The sequence below is a fragment of the Odontesthes bonariensis genome, chromosome 10 (genome assembly GCF_027942865.1).
Source record: "Odontesthes bonariensis isolate fOdoBon6 chromosome 10, fOdoBon6.hap1, whole genome shotgun sequence".
In the NCBI taxonomy this organism is placed as follows: domain Eukaryota; kingdom Metazoa; phylum Chordata; class Actinopteri; order Atheriniformes; family Atherinopsidae; genus Odontesthes; species Odontesthes bonariensis.
Window position 1 is genome coordinate 27,316,623 of NC_134515.1, and position 22,903 is coordinate 27,339,525.

The 22,903-nt window shown below is 40.0% G+C and overlaps 2 protein-coding genes across 14 annotated transcripts in view; one reads left to right on the forward strand and one right to left on the reverse strand.

Annotated features, from left to right (window-relative positions):
* Positions 1-49: 49 nt before the first annotated feature.
* Positions 50-11,159, forward strand: LOC142389842 (protein phosphatase 1 regulatory subunit 12B-like). Of its 10 annotated transcripts, XM_075474998.1 has the most exons (9): positions 50-647; positions 4,323-4,339; positions 4,456-4,585; positions 5,492-5,596; positions 5,778-5,828; positions 5,973-6,023; positions 7,238-7,484; positions 8,196-8,449; positions 9,647-9,733. In XM_075474998.1, exons 1-8 carry the CDS (start codon positions 546-548, stop codon positions 8,294-8,296), a joined length of 804 nt encoding a protein of 267 aa, XP_075331113.1. In that variant the 5' UTR covers positions 50-545; the 3' UTR covers positions 8,297-8,449; positions 9,647-9,733. The 10 variants fall into 10 exon arrangements, with proteins under 10 accessions (XP_075331113.1, XP_075331115.1, XP_075331114.1 ...); XM_075475000.1 differs by lacking the exon at positions 8,196-8,449 and having other exon boundaries at positions 9,647-11,159; XM_075474999.1 differs by having other exon boundaries at positions 8,196-9,735.
* Positions 11,160-12,780: 1,621 nt separating this feature from the next.
* Positions 12,781-22,903, reverse strand: part of LOC142389844 (synaptotagmin-2-like) — a 68,935-nt gene continuing 58,812 nt past the window's right edge. For all 4 annotated transcript variants that reach the window (XM_075475009.1, XM_075475012.1, XM_075475008.1 and 1 more), the window contains 4 exons: positions 22,297-22,464; positions 21,586-21,703; positions 21,121-21,254; positions 12,781-19,756 (listed from right to left, as the gene is read on the reverse strand). In XM_075475009.1, the coding sequence (XP_075331124.1) occupies positions 19,541-19,756; positions 21,121-21,254; positions 21,586-21,703; positions 22,297-22,464 (636 nt within the window). In that variant the 3' untranslated portion in view covers positions 12,781-19,540. The remainder of the gene's footprint in view (positions 19,757-21,120; positions 21,255-21,585; positions 21,704-22,296; positions 22,465-22,903) is intronic.

A 22,903-nucleotide genomic window follows, 5' to 3' on the forward strand; every position in this document is an offset into this window, starting at 1 on the left:
GGACCAAACAGAAAGGAGAAGCAGAGAGAGGGAGAAAGAGCGTGTGAGGGAGGGTATAACTTTGGGGAACACAGGAAGAGACAGCATAGCAAACAAACTTTTCTCTCTTGTTCTTTTTGGACTTTTTGTGCACCTCATCAGGGACTTCCATGCTGACAGCTCGGAGCCAAAGGATAATCTTTTAGTTGCTTTCCTCGTTCAACAGTTGTTTTCCTAGTTTCTCCTCTGATCCGAAGCGATTATTTTTGTTTTGTTGCTCTTTGCATTTTTATCTGATTGCTGCTAAAAGAAGGCCTGGGCGCACATCTTAAATCCCTCCAAAGTTCGCCACAGCTCTCACCCTTCTCATGGAACTGAAACACCACACGCACTGACACATGTAAAGGTGCCCACCTGTTGCTGAGGATTCCCCTGGAGCTTAGTCATGGACATCTCTGTCACCGTGGCTTGAGGGAATCTGCCCGTCTGTGCAGCTGTTATCTGGCAGTGGTCTCGGTGAGCGTCACAGTAGAAGCTGACCTGCCTGTCTGGGTTCGAGGTGGGAGATGTCATCCTACTACCCACGCACCAAGGACCTGACCCGCACTAGGAAGTCAGTGACAGATTCACCACCGTCCTCTCCGTCCTATACAGACAAAAACTACAGAGTAAGCATTTCTTTTCATTTGAACTGTACAACAGCTGATGAAAGATGATATGATTTCACATCCCTGTCAGTAATTTCATAAAGTTATTACCAGCTATTACAGTGAACTATTACGAACTGTCTTGTTCAGTGTCCAATCTTTTCTGTAGATTTGTCTTGATTTTCCCAAGACAGCAGAACAACGCACTGCACAGGCTCTGTGTGAATAAGCTTGGAGCCGAAACATTTCAACATTTTGATGATTGACAAAAATCGCAACATTTTGTCACACTTTAGTCCTTTCTAAGTGAACATCTGTGATTTCAGCTCCTCAGATAAGAAGCTCGGCTTCTTTTCTTTGTCATGAACTAGATAGCTTAGTTTTTGGACAGTTTATCATATAAAGAATTTAAAGACATAATCTTAGACTTGGAAATTAAAGTCACCATTTGCCAGTATTTTGTTACATTCTTCTAGATGAAGGATCAAAAAGATATCTGGGTCTTAATTGTTGATGGAAATCCAATGTATAAGAGTTTTTTTTCTACATGATTCTGAGCATTCTCATGAAAAATGAGGCACTCATCTTGGCTTATTTATTGACCTGTGAAGAAGGGACAAGTATTTGCTCTGAAGCTCTGAGAGTCTGATCGCATTTTCTGGAAAATACTTTTGGACTGAAACATTCCCTCTGTAATTTCCTGTTATGTTTTTCTTTCTAAGTTGCTAATTCTCTTGGGTGCAGTTTGACTGTTCTGTTTGTGTCAGCGCGTCAGCCCGAACTGCTCTTTGTGTGACATGTACTCTATAAAAGAAACTACACAATGTGATGCCGTCCACTCAGACACACGTACGGTAATGTCATGCAACGCTGCAGACGCGCTCATTGTTGCACAGCTGCCAGCGGCGAATGCCTTCAATGCGTGCTGGGATTCTCCTCTGGATCCTGCTTCCTTTTCTAAAAGGTGTCAGCCTCTCTTTGCTGTATCCATGGTGAAGCTCAGGCAATAATTTTTCCATGATGTCAGTCCAGTCTGAACTGGCAGAGTTTTGCTGGGAGAGAAAAATGCATTACAGGAAGGGGGGGGGGGGTTCCGGTAGATGCAGTATTTGCAGCACTTTCTACGATTCTTTGATGAAAGCCCTCTTTGGTTAAATTCAATGTGTGTTACAGCTGTGAGCAACAGGAAGACAAATAAACAAGAACACTTTTTTTCGCTCAACATTTGGCTGATGTTTACTGTGGTGAAAAGCAGCTATTTGCATAGTCAAATACTGCATCTTAGTACAAAGTTAAGAGTGAGATAGAATTTTATACATTTTAACCTCTATCTGCTACTTTTACTGATGGAAATGTACTGTCTGCAGCTATGTCTCAGCTATAGATTATGTTTCACATTAAATAACAAAAGAAATGCCTGAGCGCAATAACGTGGACCAAATTTTCAAAGATTGAGCACATAGTTCCAAAACGTTCGGAGCAGTACCCTCTAAGAAGCATTTCCTTGCCAAATGTCAGTCCAGCTGGTCCTCAAAAGGGTATAAAGCAAAAAATGTATTTGGAAACAGTTTAGAAAAGGAACTTAAATTCATCCCAGTATAGCTTTGCTTATTTCTGTTCTATATTTGAATGCTTTAGAAGGCTCCAGACACTGGCAGCCCAGTGACTGAAGCAAACTTTGTAAAGAGTGATAAAAACTAGTCTTTAACATAGATATACCTATGCTTTTTTTTTTTTATTAACCATTGCGATGACTTGTTTAATGTTTATGTCAAGTAAATACAGATTTTTAAGTGAAAGATCTTAGCATGTCCTCTACTACTTAGTGTGGGATTTGAATAGACTTTTAGCTACATTAAAAGAAGATGCTTGTCATTGCCTGATCGTCTCAGACACTGTAAATGGTTAATACAGAAGAGAAGGAGGAATGGCTGAGGTGAGGGAAGGTGAGTGAAAGCGAAGGACACATCTTTCACGGTTCTGACTGCAGTGTCAGTCCTACTGAAGGGAATGAGGAGAAAACATGCGTCAGTTGTGTAGCTCAGATTTTCCGACTGCTGTCATGCAGCCAGCTTCTAAGGAATGATGCTGTGGATGAGAAAAGCAAGAGAAAGATTTGAAGAGTATTGGAATGTTTATTGAATTGAACTTTATCACTTATTCGCCATAGTAGCTTATGCAGCTGGCCGGTGTGTGTGTGTGTGTGTGTGTGTGTGTGTGTGTGTGTGTGTGTGTGCTATATGGTTGTATATACTGTAATCCCACACCCTTTCAGAGGGAGTTTCCACCAGTCTGACTTGATCATCTTCTCCTCCATCTGCTCTGCTTCAGATAGTTTCTGTGCTACATGTGCCTCTGCTAACTCCCTTCAGAATTCCTAACAAGGGGATCATATTAGAGCAGCTGCCATCAGTGAGAAGAATTTCAGCTATTGTTCCCTTCAGTGTGGATGCAATGGACTCATTAGCAGTAAGGAATCAATCCTTCCTCTAACTGATGGAACCAATTCGGTAATCCTTTAATGTGAGACAGGTTTGCACACAGTAACAGAGTTTGCTTCATATCTTTAAAAGCAAACAACCAGGGATCCAATCATCCCTGTGGATTAATGAACGAATGCCAAGTCTGATTAAAGTATTGCCCCACTGTTGCACAAAGATCCGAGTGACTGAGCTTGTCTTAGCTCCTTCCTCGGCCCTATTTCATCTGAGGTCGTGGAGGTCTGGATTTTCCAGGATAGCTCCGCTAAAGCACATGACCACATAAGGACAGGCAGCGCTGGTTCAGTTATGTAAACACTTGCTACAGAATAGCTCCAATGACACCGCATGGAATATCCCCCACCCCCCCCAAATGTGAACGAAGGAGTAACAGTAAATCATCCTCCTTAATCTTATTTTTGTATGGCGGTATACATCTGCTTCTGGTCTGGAATGACTCAGACTGCCACACAAGATGTTTACTGCGAAGCATTTACAAACACAAGTGTTTAACAACTTCTTCTCCAGCAGGAGGGTGACTTCACATCTTTTCTTCTACCAGCATCTACCAGATATGTACTAATTCATTACAGGGACATGTCTGGGGAAATGTGATTTCAAACAGAGACCCGTCAGAAAAACTGACAAAGGACACTGTATGTTATTGCTGCTGTGTCACAGCACCCGGCCTCCGTGGAGAAATGGAAGCAGATACAGAATGTGACCACAACAAGCAGCTTGGCAGCCATGAAAGGACTGCGCACAGCACAAAGCTGCCAGGACAGTTTGATATCAGTCTGCTGTGTGAGGTCAGACGACGGCCTGTCATACTTAGCTTCTGATGTCATGATGTCATCTCTGCTGCAGGCATTTGCGAGACAGCAGTGCCCTATTCTAAAAGCTTAGCCAGGCTCAGGCAGGCTTGACCTGTGTGAACCTTGTTTCAAATATAATTCATTGTCAAATTCTTGTCACTGAGACTATGGGCCTCTCAACATGGTGTGATCATTTAACTGGAAATTTAGTTTTTGTTCCTCTTTCCTCTCCGAATGCAAAAAAAAATGTCTCTGCCCAATCTTTGTTTGTTCTTATCAAAAAAATAAATCTGTGTGTAATTACCCCCAGAGACGCTTACATTGTGCTGTTCCCAAGCTGTGGCGCTGACAGATTTAACCAACACTACTCACTCTTTTTTCTTTTTTTCTTTTTTTTCCAGCATGAAAGATTGTCAAGGTAAGAATCAATCTTTTTTTCTCTCTCCTGTATAGCAGAACCAATCTTCTTGACGAAAAAAAAAAAAAAAAAAAGAATCTGTAATGTGCACTGAGTATGAGCCACGTTGCCTTTAGATACGACTCCAGCGGAGAAAGTGCGACAGAGAAACCTATGGGCCGAACCAGCTCGTACACACGGAGAGAGACGAGGCTGGCTGCTCTGAATCGACAGGAGCAAGACTCCACTGCCAAAGACTATAAGAAGGTAGTAACTCCCTCCTTAAGAAAAACATGCAAATTCCTATGTGATGGATTCAAAGCTGCAGCAGTCGATACAGTCTGACTGTTGGGTACAAGCGGATTTTACGCATTATGTATTTTTAGTAATTCAGTATAATAATCAAGTCTAACAAGGCTAGGCACCCACGCAGCATGACAAGCAGCACTGTTAAAAAAACCTGATTTCTGCAGGGACACCAACATGTTTTCAACAGTTTTAAAGACTCCTCTGATATCAGATCTAAATGTGAGATTCAGAGAAAACCACAAGGGATGTATTTGGCAAAGTTGCCTGACAAAAATGTCATTTTACCATTAAAATAATTAAGATTAAGATCAGATTTACTGCCATGCATACATGCATATACACGATATATATATACAGGGAGCATTACATGAATTGCAACAGAAACTTCACTTACTTTCTAACCAGCCAGGCTGTGGTGAAAGGTCAAGCAAGTGCTGATAATTGGTTAAATAATGAATGAATAGATTATTATAATATACTTAAAGTCTATTGCACCACTAATTCATAAATATTCTGCTTCTGGAAATTCTCTTGACTCAATTCAAATCTTCACATTCAGACTTGATCTGCAGACATACATATTTTTACATTCACTGTCATTTTTGATTGTTAACCTGAATATGTTTCCTGCAGCTCAAAAATAACAGAATAAGAATGACGCGCCTTAAAATATCTGAAACCTGCCTGTGATTCTTCCACTGTATTTCTTTGTACACTTGTTCTTGTCCTATGTTCATTTCCTCTAATCTATTATCCTCTCTCAGTTGAATTTTGATTGTCACAGGATGCATGGTTTGAAGCATCTCGAAAAGAATCTTTAAAAAAAAAAGCTATCCAGCTAAACTCCGTCTTTCTCGTTTTTAGATGTATGCAGAAGCTTTGCAAGAGAATGAGAGGCTCAAGTCCAGATTGCAAGACAGCAAGCAAGAGTTAGTCAATATTCGTTCCCAGCTGGAGAAAATCACTCAGGTACCGCTCATTCAACTGTTAAATGAGAGCAGCAAAAACGGAAAAACACTCTCCCTTTTTTTCTTTTAATGTGTTGAAAGAAAGTTGCAGCTGCTTACTTTTTATTTTCACGATCGTGTTCCGAATGAAATACAGTTCTGTAGACATTCTTCCCCAGTAACATCACCACTCTGACTTCTAGAGGCACGACAGAATATCAGAAAGATCTACAGTTCTTGAATCAGAGAAAAGGGTAAGTGTTTTTTTTTTTTTTAACCATTTGGTATTTTATTTCATCTGTATTGAACCATCAAGATGGATGAACATCCAGATATATGTTTTCGGTTGTTCTATCCTCCAATTTACCTGCAGCCTGTTTCTTCTTCTTTATTTACAGGAAAAACAAGCTCTTGAGAAAAGAGTGTCAGACATGGAGGACGATTTAAAGGTCAGTCAGTGCAAAATTAAATAGTGCATACCCACCTTGGGATAAATGGCATTGATTTTGTCTCGGGAACACGCTGTGCTTCATTCATCTCATTGATGTTTTCTCCAAACACCATCATAACACTAACAGTCCTTGAAGGTACACACCTCCAGCAAAGCCCCTCCCACTCAAGCTAAATCAAGCATCTCTGAAGTATTTTCACAGAGCAGAGCACACATATAGCATCCTGCAGGTCTGTGGTCAGCCAGGTAGGTTCGGAGTCAAGGGGAGGGAAGGTTGCTGCTTCAGGCTCATTAGCCACAGTGTTCTGCTGGTCTACTTCCTGCCAGGCTGAGGAGGAGCCAGCGCTGCTGCTCCCCTGCTCTACTTATCCCACTATTAGGGTGAACATTGTGACCTAGTTCCAGCTGAATACCAAAATCCGTCCAAGAGCAAAAGACCTGCTTTTGTGAGACATTCCTGTGCTGCTCTGTGTGTGCTCTGCTTCACAAAGAAACATGGGAGACGACAACAGAGATTTCAGGCCTCAGTGCACCGAGTATTGTATGTCCAAGTAATTGCAAATTATAAAAAAAATATATTGGAATTTGATTGTTAGACATTGGAAGCGACATGAAAAAAAAAAAACATGGCTGAGGTGAGTGACAAGGATAATGTAACATACAGTAGTGTGATGTGCCAGCAGCTGACGTTTGTCTCCTGGTGTTGTCGTGGTTCCCTCAGCAGAACGCCCCACAACGGTTCCGCTGTGGGTACCAGCCCTGAGAGGCAGGCAGTCTCAGGGGCATGGGGATGGTGAGTGGTCAATATGATGCAGAGGAGTGACTGACACCTGCCTGCCACCTCAAATGTGTCTGCTATGCCAGACACTGGGGCATGTTTACACGTGTGGATTCATTATCCTTTCAAAAGTACAAATACCTCACACTGTAAAAGCTGCACAACCTTTATCTTTAACTGTGGGGCACCTCAGGGGACTGGCTTGCATCCCTCTCACAAAGCCACTTGTTCACATTGAGTGATCTGCGAATTCTCCACAAGATGGAGCTGTTTTTAAAGCTTAATTAGCAACTTTTTAGAACAATCGGAGGTATCTAAGAGTCTTGTCAGAACTGATTCAACAACAAAAAGCTAAATATTTTGTTAGCCTAATGAGGGATACTGCTCAATGTACATTTTTCCCTCACTCTGTCCTTTTTTTCACTGTTGCCAAGGGCATCTGGAAACTGCACTGTTTTGTTCGAGTGCCAAGAGAACATTACATGCCTGAACTGTCAAGCCCTGAAACCAGGCTGCGTCACATTACTTTCACGAATGTGTTCGGTGCTACAAGAAGCGGCTGGAGTTCCTCCTTACACAACATCTTTGTCCAAATTCACCACCTCAAACCTGTGTCTGGTGGCCTGAAACACAGCAAGTGTGTGCATCTCTGCGTGAGTGCATGTTCTCGGACCATATCAGGTAGAAACACCAGGCTCCTCAGGAGCAGTATTTCACACGGGGACTAAAGCCTTGGGCTAATGAGGCAAAACGTCGTGTCTGGGGCCCTTGTTAAGGGTTGGGTAAATATATTAGGCATCAATTTGTTAGGGTTACTGGTGGGATTTGGTGTTGACTGTTCACAATAAGTGGAAGTCAGTGTAATGGCCTAAGCAGGGCAGCAGAGCGAGCTTGTGTGTATTTATGTGTGTGTGTGTTGGGTGGTTTACCCTCAGGAATGGTGTCAAACCACAGATGTTTATGTCTAACTGCATTGAGGTCTACCTCGGAAAGTCGGGCCAAGAAGAAGGGGGAATGATTCATTTCCCCATCTGTGACTTTTACTCACTAGGTCCTGGTGTGTTAGACTTTGTGAATTTCTATTAGTATTTATCCAGCGAACCTGAGCGCAGTAACACCCGACCGCTTTCCAGACAAAGCCCTGTTTTTGACAGTACAACCCCCAGCTTTATCATTTCCCTTGCTTGTTGCAGCTTTTCTGTTTCTTTACAAAATATCCCTGTGGTGTAAATATTTCTTTATATGACTTCATCATCTCTGTGCGGGTGCATGCCTGTATGAATGGATATGGACACTACTCGCTATAAGTCTCTCTCTTTGCACATGGCCTTGCCTCCCTGCCTGCTTCCTCTGTCTGCTGCTGTCTGTATCTTTCTCTCCTCCTGTATGCAGGCTTTTCCAGCTCTGGCTCAGGTCCAGACCTTACGGAGGGTGAACGAGTGTCTCCTGGCCGAAAACAGAGCCATGCTGCGCGTCCTCGCCCGCCTCTCTGAGACGGCCTCCATGCCGGAGACGGAGGACCTCTGATCCTCTGAGATCACCTGCCCTCATTTCCGCCCTGCTCTCCCCCTTTCCTCAGACACATAACTTACACTTCTCTTTCCTACTGGAGCCTGTTCCCTCCTTCTCTGCTGTCTTCCTCTCAGGCAGGTCCTGCACCCTTTTGATGCTCTCTTCCTTCAGCACTGAAATTCATCCTTCTTTGCACGCTTTTTTTCACCCAGTATCCTCCATGTCTGTCAGAGAGCATCTCTGCTGCCTCATAACATATCTGATAAAACCTTCCTTTGAAGTGTATTTAAACTACATCCATGTTGCATGCCACTTTCCATAACATGCACACTGCTTTAGGAGCTCATTTTGTTGCCTTTCAGATTAGAATTTAACCAAATACAGCAGTTACTGATTTGTACAAGTTAGATATATGCAGTAGTAATCAATACAAAGTTGTTTTCCAAGGAAATAGCCGTTCTATTAAGTTTCCCAAAGGAAATGAAATTTTGAGCTCTCTTAACAAAAGTTTGTGGACAAAACTATGACACCAATCCACCATAACACCGATATATGTATATGGCCAACACTGTAACAACTTGATGTAGATTTTCAGTGGATTAGAAAATAACATCTCACTGTATTTCATAGTAATTATAAATTACATTAGAATATACATCAGTTTCAGATAATCAATAACACTAGATAGCTGTAATTCACAAGCACAAAACAGTGTTTTCCCCGCACACTCCCTCTGCCTGACACCGTGTTCACAGAGGGTTGCCATGTCACGGCAGTGCGACTTGTATATTGACATTTTGTTCAAATACTGTGGAGAGTGATATCGAAAACAGGTTAGAAAAGGAAATCCACAGTTTCTGAACATGGTGAGTGTAAGTAGTACCTTCGTCCATTTGTCCTGCTGGTTGCAGTAACGGGTCCATGAGCAGAGGATTATTGTTTGTCTGCAGCAGAAAGGAAATACTTTGACAAGGAGGGTGGTTATTTTCAGTCGTTGCTCCTCGTGAGAGACATGACCTAGATTTGGGAAATTGACCTTCTCTCAGTTTTGCTCTGTTTCACTTCATTCTCTGTCACTTTGAACATTAAGGGGGCACACTATCAATGTCACAGCTCACTGCATGATCAAGTACTGTAAAGCATGGCCTCATTGCTTAGCCTCCAACTTTAGAGAACCACGATTGTTCGTGGTTGCAGATGTTCTATCGTCGAATTGCATCACTGTGCCAGCTAATGCTTTATAACCGCAAACTTACCCAGAAACCAACTGCGAAGAGTGTATAAAGATGACATTTTTCCTCATATCACTTTATTTTCTTTACTTTTCGCAGGTCTTAACGGAGCTCAAGTCAGACAATCAGAGGTTAAAGGATGAAAATGGGGCTCTCATTCGAGTTATCAGCAAGCTGTCCAAGTGAAAAGATGTCTGAAGATCCTGTTCCGTCTCTACGGATGTTCCAACCCTGAAGTTGCAGATTAATAATCCACAAAGTCCTATGTTTTGCTTCCTCTCTGAGTTCTTGATGGGCCAGTTTGGCTGCATTTGCAGCAACAGATCCTGATTCCCATTGGAACTTTTTAAGATCCAAAGTGACGTTTTCATAGATTTTAAACTTTACTGCCACTGTCCTGCCTTGAATTTTGCCTTTATCTTTTAGAATATTTTCACATGCACAAACTAGGGACCAGATGTATTGTTAGGATGAAATTAAGGTCCGGTTCAAGCAAATATTAGGGTTTGCATGACAATGCCTTACTCGAATAGTATACCAACACATCTCATTGACACTTCACATTTGTTGCCACACTGAGCACTGCGCTTTTTTAAATATTACCTTCATTATCCTAAAAGAAAGACAGGTACTTTATTGACACAGACTGCATTAGAGTGGCAGATAAAACCTTTAGCTTCTTTTTATTTTTCAATTAGATGTTCAAAGTGCAACTGCTGCTTTCACAAATAAGTTTTACACTTGATGGTAAATCATAAAAAAACTGCAAATCTGCAAACCGCAGATTTGACTTAGGAGGACCCGTGGGTGTTTTTCCACAGAATTATAATGCAGGTTATGATCTTCTTTATTAGAGTCCAGATATATACAAACATATTGAGCAAAATAAGCCTCGGACAGATCTTTAATTAATTATGTTTTATTTTAATTCCAGTCAGTCAGATATATTTTTCAGTTGCTGTATTTTTGAAAATCAGACTTGAGTGTTCACATGGGCATCACTAGCAGCCCTGTATCACTGTGCACAGTATGTATATATATATATACATACTGTGTATAGTGTTGCACTATATATATATATACATATTCTGAATCCCATATCTCATCTTCAAAAACATCTGACTGAGGAGACACTCAAAATGTGTAGATAAATACTTCCTATGTTATGTTTATAAGAGAGATATATTTATTTATTTATGGATCATTAGATTGCACATTTATCCTCCATTTACTCAATTTGTGTTTCTAAAGAATAAGTACGTTGATTTTTTTTGTTGATCTCATGGCTATCTTTGTCTGAAGCAATGAATATAAATATTCCAAAAATCCCCCACTTACTACCCATTGCCCTTTTTTTTAACACTTTTGACAATTTAGTCACCCCAGCCTTTGTTTGATCGTTAATAAAAAAAAGTATCATCCAAAGTTTTTTTAAATAATGCCAGCGCTTTTCATTATGTGGTGATTACTCACATTTGGACTTAACTGTGATTTAATAGATTGCTTAAAGTGGTTTGTTGCTGGTTTATTTGATGCACCTACAGTATATGCGCCCGCTGCAATCCAATATAACAGCCCCTCCCCCAAATAAATATATACTTTATAAACCTTACCAGTTCCTGGTGTGGTCATTCTTGTGGTAATATTTTTTATTATTAGCGCATTAAAGCTTTTTCATATTTGGTATCCATTTAAAAAATGGACAACTTCATTAGTTGCCATAAAGAGGTAAAGTAAATCCATGAAAGAACCGAAAGTGGTTATGTTTCCCCATGACCTAAGTCCATTATGTTGTCACTAGCTATGTGTACATGGACAACTTATATTAAGATTAACTGTCGAATCAGAAGAAAAAATGCTTCAATTAAACACTGCAATCAGACTGATCCAATACACCTCAATCAGAATTTTTTTTTTATCAGATTGAGAGGAGAGGTATTGAAATAGAGGTGGAAATGTAACAATGTATACCCTTAATCTGTTTATCTCTGGTTGGATATGTTCTTTCTGTGCACTCTTAAAACATGTGGGAATAAAATGACATTAGCAGTTTCCAGGCAGGAGCTAGAAACATGGCAGCAACCAAACAAAACCGGTTTGTTCGCTAGAATATAGTGTTTCCACTAGTGTTTTCCTTGGACTTTTATCCACAGGATCCTGGAGTTCTACTGGAAGGGAGGCAGAGTGAACTGCCCTGTACAGATCCACTCTCACTTTAACTCCACTTAGAAAACCTTTTTGTCCGAATGTTATAAGTCTCCATCGAGCTTGTTGTTTTCTACCATATCACTAGAATTTCTTCATTAAAGCTGGAAAAGCACATTTTTTTCTTCTTCTTTTGTCAGTATTTCGGAAGATTTGCGGGCAGGGGAAGTTTTTACATATCAAGAGTTTTATTCTGATTATACTCTTTGAGGAATGTAAAGGCAAAGTTTCTCAGATATCGTTTCCATGTGTCCATGTAAGCACTAATGTCTGATCCTCATATCAGAAAGACTTTAATCCGACTAAAGAAATATTTGTCTATGTAGGTCTTAGCGTTGCATTTAAAGACATGATTGGTTTTGGTAGACAAGTGCAGTTTTTGGCACTGAAACCAATTTTTTTTTTCTTTTTCTAAATGTGTCCTCCAGGGTGTAACATGGAAAACCGGGGTTTTTGGTTTGTGGCATCAGATTGTGTGCTGTTATCTTCTTGGTTTACGCTTTGATCTCCCCTTTGTTGATAGGGCCGATGCTAACTTTGCTAACATGACTTTTTAGACGTGTGCACTAGATTGTGCAGTTAATCTGTGACTTTTGTATGGAATACACTGCAACATAAAACCACGCTGCAGCAGCCCAGTTTCCGACAAGACTTGGTCGGACCTCGAGTTGGTGGAACAACATTTCACTTGAAGAATGGCGACAGAATTTGACTGCTTTGAGATCACCTGGCAAAAAAGTTGCAAGTACAATGTACTACTTCAATTGTGTTTTCATGCGTATGGAGAGTTCACTGTAAAACAGTGCTGTGTGGACGTGGTATTTTTGGGGACTGGAGGTGCAAAAAAACATTTTGTGTTTTTCTGCATCCAACCTTAGTCACATTGTAGTCACGGTCCATGTCACCTATTTCTCCACAATAGAGAATGTTGCACTGAACAGTTTGAAATACGTTGTATGTGCCTCAGACACTAAGTAATAAAGTGCTTTTGTGACATAGAAAACTGCATATTGAAGACAAACAAGTCATGGTAATTAAAAGGCCTTTATTTCCTATTTGTTTTTACAGAACTGGTAACACATATGATAAATTTGTAATAAGTTATTTGGTTCCCTTGATAACTTTATAAGGATCCCCAACATATGTCCACATAAGGGTCAAGAGGAGTTTGTGAGCAACGTTTGTGTCCAGTCAAAGGCTAAAGCATGCGATCCACAGTAGGCACAAGTACTGACATGAACACGCGCACCACGACACTAGACACGAAGAAACACCGCTAGGGGACACAACCTGACTGCCCTCGAATGCTTTAAAAGATGATCAAGAGAAAGTGGTGAAGCAGGATAAAGAAAGGAGTCTCGAAAACACAGCTGCATCAGGATGAGAGGTGGAGGACCAAGCGCTCAGGAAGGGAGTTCGGTACGGCCCTGCATGTTTGGCAGAACACAGTATGTCCATGTTGTAAACATGAAGGCCGGCAGTCTTTACGTTCAGCAAAAGCAGAATCAGTAGAGACATCAGTGAGCCTGCTTTCTGTTCAGCATAATGATACTGGTAGTTAGTTACACATAAAGAACACGAAGACGCAAACAAAAAGCAAATGTGAAAGAATATGGTGACACATCTCTGGCATGGTTTTGAACACAGTCCTACATTCTACATTAGAGACATCACAGAAAATTTAAACATGACCAAAGAAGTGATTACACATACGCACAAGAATACAAAGAAGAGATACAGTGAGTAATAGAGGAGACAAGACAGCACATTTCAAAATGGTGTCTTTAACCGTTGAGAGGCTTCTTGACCCATTTTGACAATGTGGTTAAAGATCTACTGAACTTTGCAAGGTTTCCTTTTTTAAATCCCAGCGTTTGTTCAAACGTAAAAATAAAATCAACGAATCACGTCTGTGTGAACGTGGTGTAAAACTGTTTGAAACAACACAGCTTCAGATGCATTTGTGCATAAGATATCATATATCTATACAGCCACCAATAGAACAGATTAATAACAATATTCAAACCATGAAAAGGATTGTTGTTTTGAGTATTGGTCGTACACACAAAAACATACATCTAAAAATGAGTTATGTGTGCCATGTATGCAGACCTGTAGTCTATGTTGTATAATCCAGTGCTGTGTTTTTGCACCATGTCAACTAAAGAGCCCATTTGATCTGGTTATTCAAGATACACGCACACAGCTTCCAATCTCAGTCCCCCATAGAACTTGTCCGATGGTCATGTGATTGTGGTGACCCGAGCAGTTAAAGGAATCAAAATAAATCCCTCACATGTGCTATGAGTTTTAATTTGATAGCATTTACCATGACTTCTGATGCATTCTGTCGCTGCTCTGCATGGATTGTTATCTTGGCTTTGCAGAGCCAAACAGTGGGGACGAATGCAGGCAAATGTAATCAGTTGTTGGCAGTATTTTGTAAATGCACTGAAATCTTGTAATGAACTATTCTTAGTGCATCATTTGGTCACAGTCAATGGGAGTAATGGGACAATTGATAAGTACAATATTGCATTAGACAATGTGAAATATCTTGCAACACATTGTAGACTGTTTCCAGAATAGATGTGGCAGTTCACTTCAGGTGAGTGAGCTTAAAGGAATAGTTCAACTCTTTGGAAAATGTGCTTATTCACTTTCTTGCCAAGAGTTAAATAAGTAGGGGGAAATCACCTTCTTTTCTCTCTGCTAAATGTGCTAGCTTGACTCTTTATAAAGTGGAAAAAACATACACTATCACACCTAAAGCTAACTAATCAACACATATTCAGTCAACAAATAATCTTTTAAATTTGTGCACAAACTGAATTTAAAAATAATTTAAAAAGGGGTACTACTTGTCTGTCCAGCAACTTTGAGAAGCAAATACAAGCTAACTCAAGCTAACTTTTAGTCCTGGTTACCCTGTCTTTATGCTAGGCTACGCTTGCTAACTCTTGGCTCCAGCTGCAAACCAGTCCCCCAAGTAAAATGTTAACATTTCACAGTTTTAGAGTTCAACAGCCCTCGTGTTGCTATTTTACAATTTTTAAGGAACATGACTTGTCAACTAGCAAAGAATTTGACAGTTGTTGGGTAAGAACCTAGCTAAGTTTAAAAAAAAAAAAAGAAAAGCACAATAAACCTGTATACACAATAAACCCTGCAAGTTTTCACAAAGCATCACTATATATTGAGGTGGAACTGTCAATGAGAAATACTGATACAGTATTTTCTGCATCTGTGGTTTCACAAAACAGTACTGTTTAACCTTGGCTAAATATCTAGCATAGCTACACATGTGTCTTGTCATCATATATAACTCCTGGCAAGAAAGCGAGTTTCCCCAAATCCTGAACAATTTCTTTACTTTCACTTCATGTGCATTACAGAAAACATTTTTCTATGTTTTCAGATGTTTCTGCCATGATTCTGTAAAAATCATAAATATGTGCATAGTTCTATGGGAGGGATTCAGGCTTAAAACTTGGGCTGCACCATTTTCAGTTTCTCTCTTTTCAATTTAATCTTTGTTTGTTTGAGCAGCTTTCTAAACAAAAGATAAACAAATAATAATAATAAAAACAACAACAGCAAAAACCATCTCAATAAGCCTCAAACCACCTGTAATGAGTTTTTGATTGTACAAGTACATTCTTCTGTTAAACTGGAAGAAGAGAAACTAAAAGAGTGACCCAGGTTGGTTCATAAATTGCACTCAGCCCAACTCATCTATTCATATATATATGTATATATATATATATATATATATATGTATATATATATATATATATAATTATAATCTTAGCATTATTACTGAGAACCTATTGTGATATAATATTTATTATTTATACTATCAAAACAAGGAAAATACATTACTAATCACAATACTGTAAAATTAGCTATCTCTATGAAACAAGGACATCAACAGCTCTGAAAGTAGAAAAAGACACACTCACTCTACTAATCTCACAACTGTTCTCAATGCTCACATATACAGTAGAATGGATTTTGTCCTCTTGATGAACAAAAATCTCCGAAAGGAATGTAAGAGAAATATTGGCCGCAAAAAATGAAGACATGTCAGACTTTTTTTTTTTCTTCATAAATACACTCTAGCTATTCGGCTGAGCTCTAAAGAGTTAGTGCTTGAGTTTTATGGCTTTCAGTTTTATCTTATTAATTTATTTTGTCTACACGTACACATTGATTAATAAACACTTTAAAAGAGACACAGCCGTGAAGTGTTTCTGCCAAGTCAAATAGAGGAGAAAAAAAATCTTCTACGTAAACAAAGGGAGATTGGGGATTCCAAGTCATACGTGTTCGATGGAATGGGTGATTCATCTTTTGGCCCCTAAAGGTTTATATAAAGTTACGCTCCATCGAACTTTATCAGTGCTGGCACAAATAACTCATGCAATCCACCTACAGATTAAAGAATTATTCAATCTTTTTTCTTTTTTTAAAATCTTTTTCAGAATAGCGTTGCGTCAAATCTGCCACAAGAAAATAATCATCTTACAGACTTGGATATTCCCAAACATTAAAAAACCGAAAACAAACTTCCTTTTTCTTGAAAAAACAAAAACAAAACAAAAGAAAAGAAACACCAAAACAAGCAAAACAAGAGCAATAATATTTAAAAAAAAAAAAAAAAGTAACCAAACTGAATGGCAAATAAATTGGATCAAATGAAAATGTGGAGCACAGGGAATTTGGATAGCAAGCATGCGGCTACATTTTCATCCTACATGAAGTCACACACGGTACTGGACGACACACTTGCTTAAGAATTTCAGGCTTGGGAAGGTTCTTATTAGTAATAGTACTCTTATACTTGTACGATCTTCTCTCCAATGACCCTCGTGGAAAATAAAAACACACTTTGTTCTATTTAGAAAATATACAGTGCATCTTTTCTTCCCTTTGTTGTGTTATTAAAATGGCAAATGACACCCATTTACGTACACGAGATATTTTTGCTTCGTCTCTAAAACATGCTCTTATGTACAGTATTTTGTATAAACATGCAGTATCAACGTGTATGAACTATGTATATAGGCAAAACTACACACCAATGGGTTGCTTAATTGCTTCCATGTTGCCTTTTCTTTAGTGTTGCTTTATCAACAGAAAAATAAATAAATAAATAAATGATGCATGATGAGAAACAAAAATCTGGTATGATGGCTACAAAAAAAAGGAAAAGAGAGAAAAATACAAGAGCCAACATTCATTCAATTTCCTAAAAGCTGTGGTAATGCTTAAAAGGTCAACTGCATTTGCTTTATATTTTACACAGTCAGCTGGTAGTTGTTGCTTTTGATACTCTCAATCAGCAGTTTTTGTGATAAACAGCTAGACCAGCAAGGAATCATACTGGGTTCCAAACACAACACTTTTCAGACCTTTAACAAACAAGTAAGCAGCCTTCAGTTTACTAAGAGGCAATGAGCTTTGATCAACCAATCTGGATTTTGCAGCAGGCCAATGGTCATCCTCAAAAAGTTCTCTTTAACAAAATGGTTATTTACAAGTATAGAGAGCCAAAGAAAAACCTGCCCTTTTTGGTTGAGATTTGAACCAAAGCACTGACGAAAAACCGAAAGTTATTCATTTAAAAAGAAATCTAATGCAGTTGTTCGTGCCATTAATATTCGGGCTGAGATATTAGCGCCTTGTGGGAGTCCATGAGCGAGTTGAGGTTTGTGGTCCGCTCAGATTTTTGACAACCAAAAGTTAAAAGCTTTGATGAACTTTAGAGAAAAATCTATTGGAGTGCCTGCACTGCAGCACTTGTTTTTGTTCAGAGGGAGCTGGAGTTTCCTCTGCGCTTTTGAGTTAATCACTGTTTGGCTTTCCTAACATTGTAAAGGCCTCAGCTACTTCTTACAACCTCAATTCGCCTTTGAATCTAAAGAGGCAGAATGAGAGATGATGCTGAGTTAATGCGACAGCGTTTGGCGTGGATGTATCTTGGGCTCTCTCTACTGAACCTGATCCATTCTTTGAAGAAACCAGGGAGAGGTATAGGTCTGAAATATAGTCTCTTCCTCTTATCCGTTTATAAAAAGAGACCTGTCGGCATGTGCCACTGGAAAATTCCATTTCACAACATTTTATCACAAAGAAAAACAACACAGATCAAAGAGCAGTGTCAAATTTCCACAGAACAGAATAACACCCAGTAGTGCAATTATATTCAACAGTTTGGTAAGCTGTGTATAAAATACACATGGATCAGTGCCTTCTCCCAGACCATAACTTTGCAATCAAGTGAGAAATGTAACGTCCAAACAATCAAAACACATTCACATAGGCTGAGGCCAAAGAAATCAAGAACAAAAACGACAAAAAGAATCTCTTAGTGATGCAATCCCTTGCTCTTTTTTAGAAAAAAAAAAAAAAAAAGAAAAAGAAACAGCAGTTATTCCCAACATAAATAATTAAAGCTCTGATTTCTGAGCGTACATATTTAAAAGATTTAAAGTGCTTAAGGAATAAAAGTGTTTGAAGTCAAATAAATCAATGAAATAAAAAAAAAAGGCAGAACAAGATAAGAAATGAAGAGAACAACACCGCTAACTGGAAGGCGTCCCTGGTAGTTGAAAATTGCTTATTTTGTTACTTGGAAGGCTTGTCTCCTTTATGACTGTAAGACGGTTATAGGGATTCCTTTGAAGTAAAAACCCTTGTGTCAAGTCCATGACTAATGGCAGTAGCACTGAACAAGTGAGATACAGAATCGGAGGTGTTGGGAGGGGAGGTGGTAAACTGCAGGCAGTAATCAACACCTTGTAAATATCATGTCATTGGTGGTTGGAATCAGTCTATTAAATCGCTCTGATGTTTCCATGCTTTTTTGTTGTTCAGATGACAGACACGCTTTTTTTCTTTTTGTTTTTTTCACAATTAAAAGTACACACACAGCCTTTTCTTTCTTTTTTTTTACTGAAAATCACGTATCGACCCCCCCTCCCCGACACTAACTAACACTAGCCGTGAGACAAAGGTCGCCAAAAATCCAACATTTCTTTCTCATCCAGTGGCGTATTTGAAATAACAACAACCCGTTTAGAAAAAAAAGGCATGGAGTTTCAGTTTCTTCTCAGGTTTCCTGAGACGATGGGTTGAAAGTTAACTAATCAAAAAGGCAGTGTGTTTGTAGGTAGCTGGATATGTGCCTATCCCTACTTCGCTACCCAACTCTAGGAATGTACTTCAAACTAACAGAATCGGCTAGTATGATAACTGGCAGGTGTGGGACATGGTGCACAATACACCTACGGAATGGACCTGCTTGTGTTATATCTCTATTATATGGCAGTATAAAGCATTTTATTGTTAAGCGCTATTCAAAGCAAACTATGCCACTAAAGGGAAAGGGTAAGAAGTACAATATGAGTGAATGTATGTTTTATCCCCTCTAACACAGATTCCCATATCGCGCTTCTTGGGTCCTTTATAGTCTACTCTGTATTCTTATTAATGGAACCACAAGCCCAATACAAAAATAGATCTAAAGGAAATTAACTGAGCATCTGTCCATCCTGTTACTTTTCTTCTTTTCTCAGTGACATGATTTAATAGAATGTGATGTTTTTTTCCCTCTACCTTTCCCATCATGTCAAATGCTTTCTATGGATCTTTGGAGAGGTGGCAGTGCAAGAGGAATGTGGTGGAGGAAGCAGATGGGGTGTATTACTGGAATATACACTGATAATGTAGGACTCAGGGAAAAATGGGAGATGGATGGGTAGGTAGGGGTGGAGGTGGCGAAGTTTACTTCTTGGCAGTCATGGCTGCGAGGGCGGCATCCACCTCCTCCTCTGGCTGCAGTGGATGCCACTGGGCTACGGGGCGACGGGGATTGGACAGCATGTCGGACCAGTGTTTCAGCCCGGCCCCCGTGGACTTGCTTCCTACCCAGATCTTTCCGATGGCATCGTTCTTGCCAATCTTGTCATAATCCAGGACTGTGATCACAGCATGGATTTTCTGGAAGAATAGTGAGAAATCATTACAGCGAGGTTCAAAATGCTATGAAGAATTTTACGCACATCATAAGCAAGAAATTGATTTGAGTCGAGGTGAATATAAGTGGAGCGCCATGTGAATGTAATGCAGAAAGACTGCCAACTTATCTCATTTTAAAACTCATTTAAAATGGACTGAGGCTAAATGGAAAACTGCTCTGTGGTCAGAGGAATCAAAACTCTAAATGATTTCTTAAAAATCATGGATGCAACATCCTCTGGTGAAGAGGGACCATCCAGATTGTTATCAGCACTCAGTTCAAAAGTCTCTGAGGGTAGGGGGGTGCCAATAAGACTGGCAACTTAGACATCTGGGAGGGCACCACCAATGCTGGAATGTATATAGTTATGCAGTGTTGTGCCAGTTCACAGCTTTTCTGAACTAGTTCAAGTTCAGTTCATACATGCTCAAAGTGAACAGTTCACGTTCAAAGTTCACAATTTTAATTCTCTCGTCGTTGCCTGCTACGCGGCGTTGTTATGCCTACCCCGCTCTGCTGCAATTCATCACGGGTAAAGACGTGCAAAAGCCAGTATGTTATTCAATTATTCTCAGCCGGACACTACGTTGCCCGCAATGCATTGCGCACACAATGTCAAAACCATTTCTGTCTGGTGATACATGATTTAAGCGGCACCAGCGAGAATACAGGAGGGAGGAACTTTCTCTCGTTGCGTTTCAAAAGAGAAAACAGATGTCATTCAGTTTTCAATGGAAAACAAATTCCAACGTTCATTTACTGTGATGTCTGCCATTCATGACACATAATGTGAAGTCATTCACGTTCAAGTTCTTTATTAAAAAATGTGTTGCGTTCAGTTCAACGTTCACGAAAAAATGAGCGTGTTCAATGAACGCGTTCACGCACAACACTATAGTTATGCATAATGTATATAGGTTTGAGATAAACGCATGCTCCCATCTAGATTACATATTTTTCAATAATGAGCTTGCATATTTCAGTAAGACTATTATGCTAAACTGCATAATACTGCATTACAACAGCATGGCTTTGAAGTAGAAGAGACCAGGAGCTATTGGTCTGCCTGCAGTCCAGACCTTTCACCAACTGAAACGTTTGGCGCATCACGAAAAGCAAAAATACCACAAATAAGGCCGAGGACTGTTGAGCAGCTAGGTTCCTAGATCAGACAAGGATTAGACATCATTCCTCTCCCAAAGGTCCAGAAACCGGTCCCCTCAGTTTCTAGATGTATGTGAATTGTTCTTTTAAAAAAAGGGGGATACTACGCAGTGATAAACACGGCTCATTCCCGACTTGATCAATCCAAAAGGTTTTCATAAATACGACTCCATGTCCATACCTGCATTTGCTCAAGAGGAATCTCAAAGCTGAAGGACTCATTGTAGTAAGGATTCAAAGTGTTCTTCTTCACTGTTGTCTTCTTCTTCTTCAGTCTCTTTCCATTCTGCAGCAAGTTAATTTTCACATAGGGATCTGGAAACAGAGATCAAGCAAAATCACAAGGAGATAAAAAATCAGGCGCGCCTGCATATCTGGGTTGCAGTGCCATAGTGCTCCAACAGATGGGGCCACTGCTAAAACCAGGGTGAGTGATGTGCTGCTGCATGGTGAGCACTGCAGCTTCAGCACGTGAGCAGAGCAGGACTGCACTGATGGCTGCGCTCACAATCACGCTCTTTTACAAAATGCAGTCCCGCTGCAAGCAGGAGTGTTCCTGCCAGGGCTGAGAAATAAAACAGTCTTAAGCACAAGACAAATAAAATCACCATCTGATCCTCAGTTCTGTGCATATGCAGTAGCCCACCTGACAGTCCACCCACATCCATTTTCTTCAGGTTCTTAGCCTCCAAAATGCAGATGGTGAGTTTGCCAGCAGTGGGGACGTAACGCAGAGAGATGCAAATGTCCCCAAGCTTCTCTGGCTGTGAGATGGAGGGAAGAGGATAAAAAATTATGGGGGGAGACCTAGAGCAGAACCTCCTGTGCAATACAGAAGTAAAATAAACAACATTTTTAATATACATTCTCATCAACGATTCTTCCTGCCATCAATTTTGTCTTCAGGGATTAATTTCAACTCTGTCTAGTTGGTCTTTTGATTAGTTGAAATATTTGAGACTGCAAGTGAATTAATTATTGAGAGAGTATTTTCTTCTTAAGGTGGCTCTGGGGAGGCAGATTCATTGATTAAAATTAGCTTCTCATATTCCAGTGCTACCTGACAGTGAAAGCAGCACACAAGAGGCTGCATGGCTACTGAGGAAGCAGTACAGTATCGCAGACATACCACTCACTTGGTATGTCAACTGATACATAACAAGAAACCGCAAAGAATTAGTGACATTGGCTCTCGCCATAATAATGTTGGTTCACATCTATTCCTGAAAAGACCCTCTGCTTAAAACCCATGTATATGTCTGAGCATACTTACAGTTCGCGTTCATACAGGATGTTGTTGAAGCATCAGTAGTTTTTGAGGAATATTCTGGGAGTTTAGTGAAAGATGAGTCCTTACCTCTTCTTGGTCCGCGCTGTCCAGGTCTTTCCACTCTTCGATCGGCTTTGCCAAGTCAAGGGTGTTCATGGGTATTTTAATCTCTCCGATGATATCATGTTTCGAAAAACGATCAAAGTCATAGACGGACATCACCAGAGTCTTCCCTCCCATTTCTTGGAATGGTATCTGAAAGACAGCAGCCAATGTAATTTTAGTCATCTATAAAAAGGAGAAATGCCATCTAAGTAGCTACGCCCCTCTCTACTTTCAGCATCTCTTCCAAGGACACCTCCTCTCCTAACACCTCTAACACCATTGCATGCCTAACTCACACTTACTTTGTACCTCTTTACCTGGTCTACCTGTATTTTGTCCTTTTGAATAGATTCAGGACGTACTGCTTACATCAGGGTTTCTAACTGTACTGAAGTGCCGTGGCGCACATTTCTCTGAGTATGTGAAAAATTCTGGGCAGAATCAGCCCCATGAGAGCAATATGGAGATTTGCCCTTTTCTTGCAGCTCTGAATTGTTTGGCTTCATGAAATGCTGCTTCAGCGGGGCTCTCTGGAGCTGACAGACCAGTAAAGCTGTTGAATTGTTTTTTTATGGAGCTGTGTCAGCAG

Coding starts and splice junctions, on each gene's coding strand:
- LOC142389842 (XM_075474999.1), top strand. CDS start 546: ATGTCATCCTACTACCCACGCACCAAGGACCTGACCCGCACTAGGAAG. Junction 5,597..5,777: donor AGCTGGAGAAAATCACTCAG/GTACCGCTCATT, acceptor TCTGACTTCTAG/AGGCACGACAGAATATCAGA. Junction 5,829..5,972: donor TTCTTGAATCAGAGAAAAGG/GTAAGTGTTTTT, acceptor CTTTATTTACAG/GAAAAACAAGCTCTTGAGAA.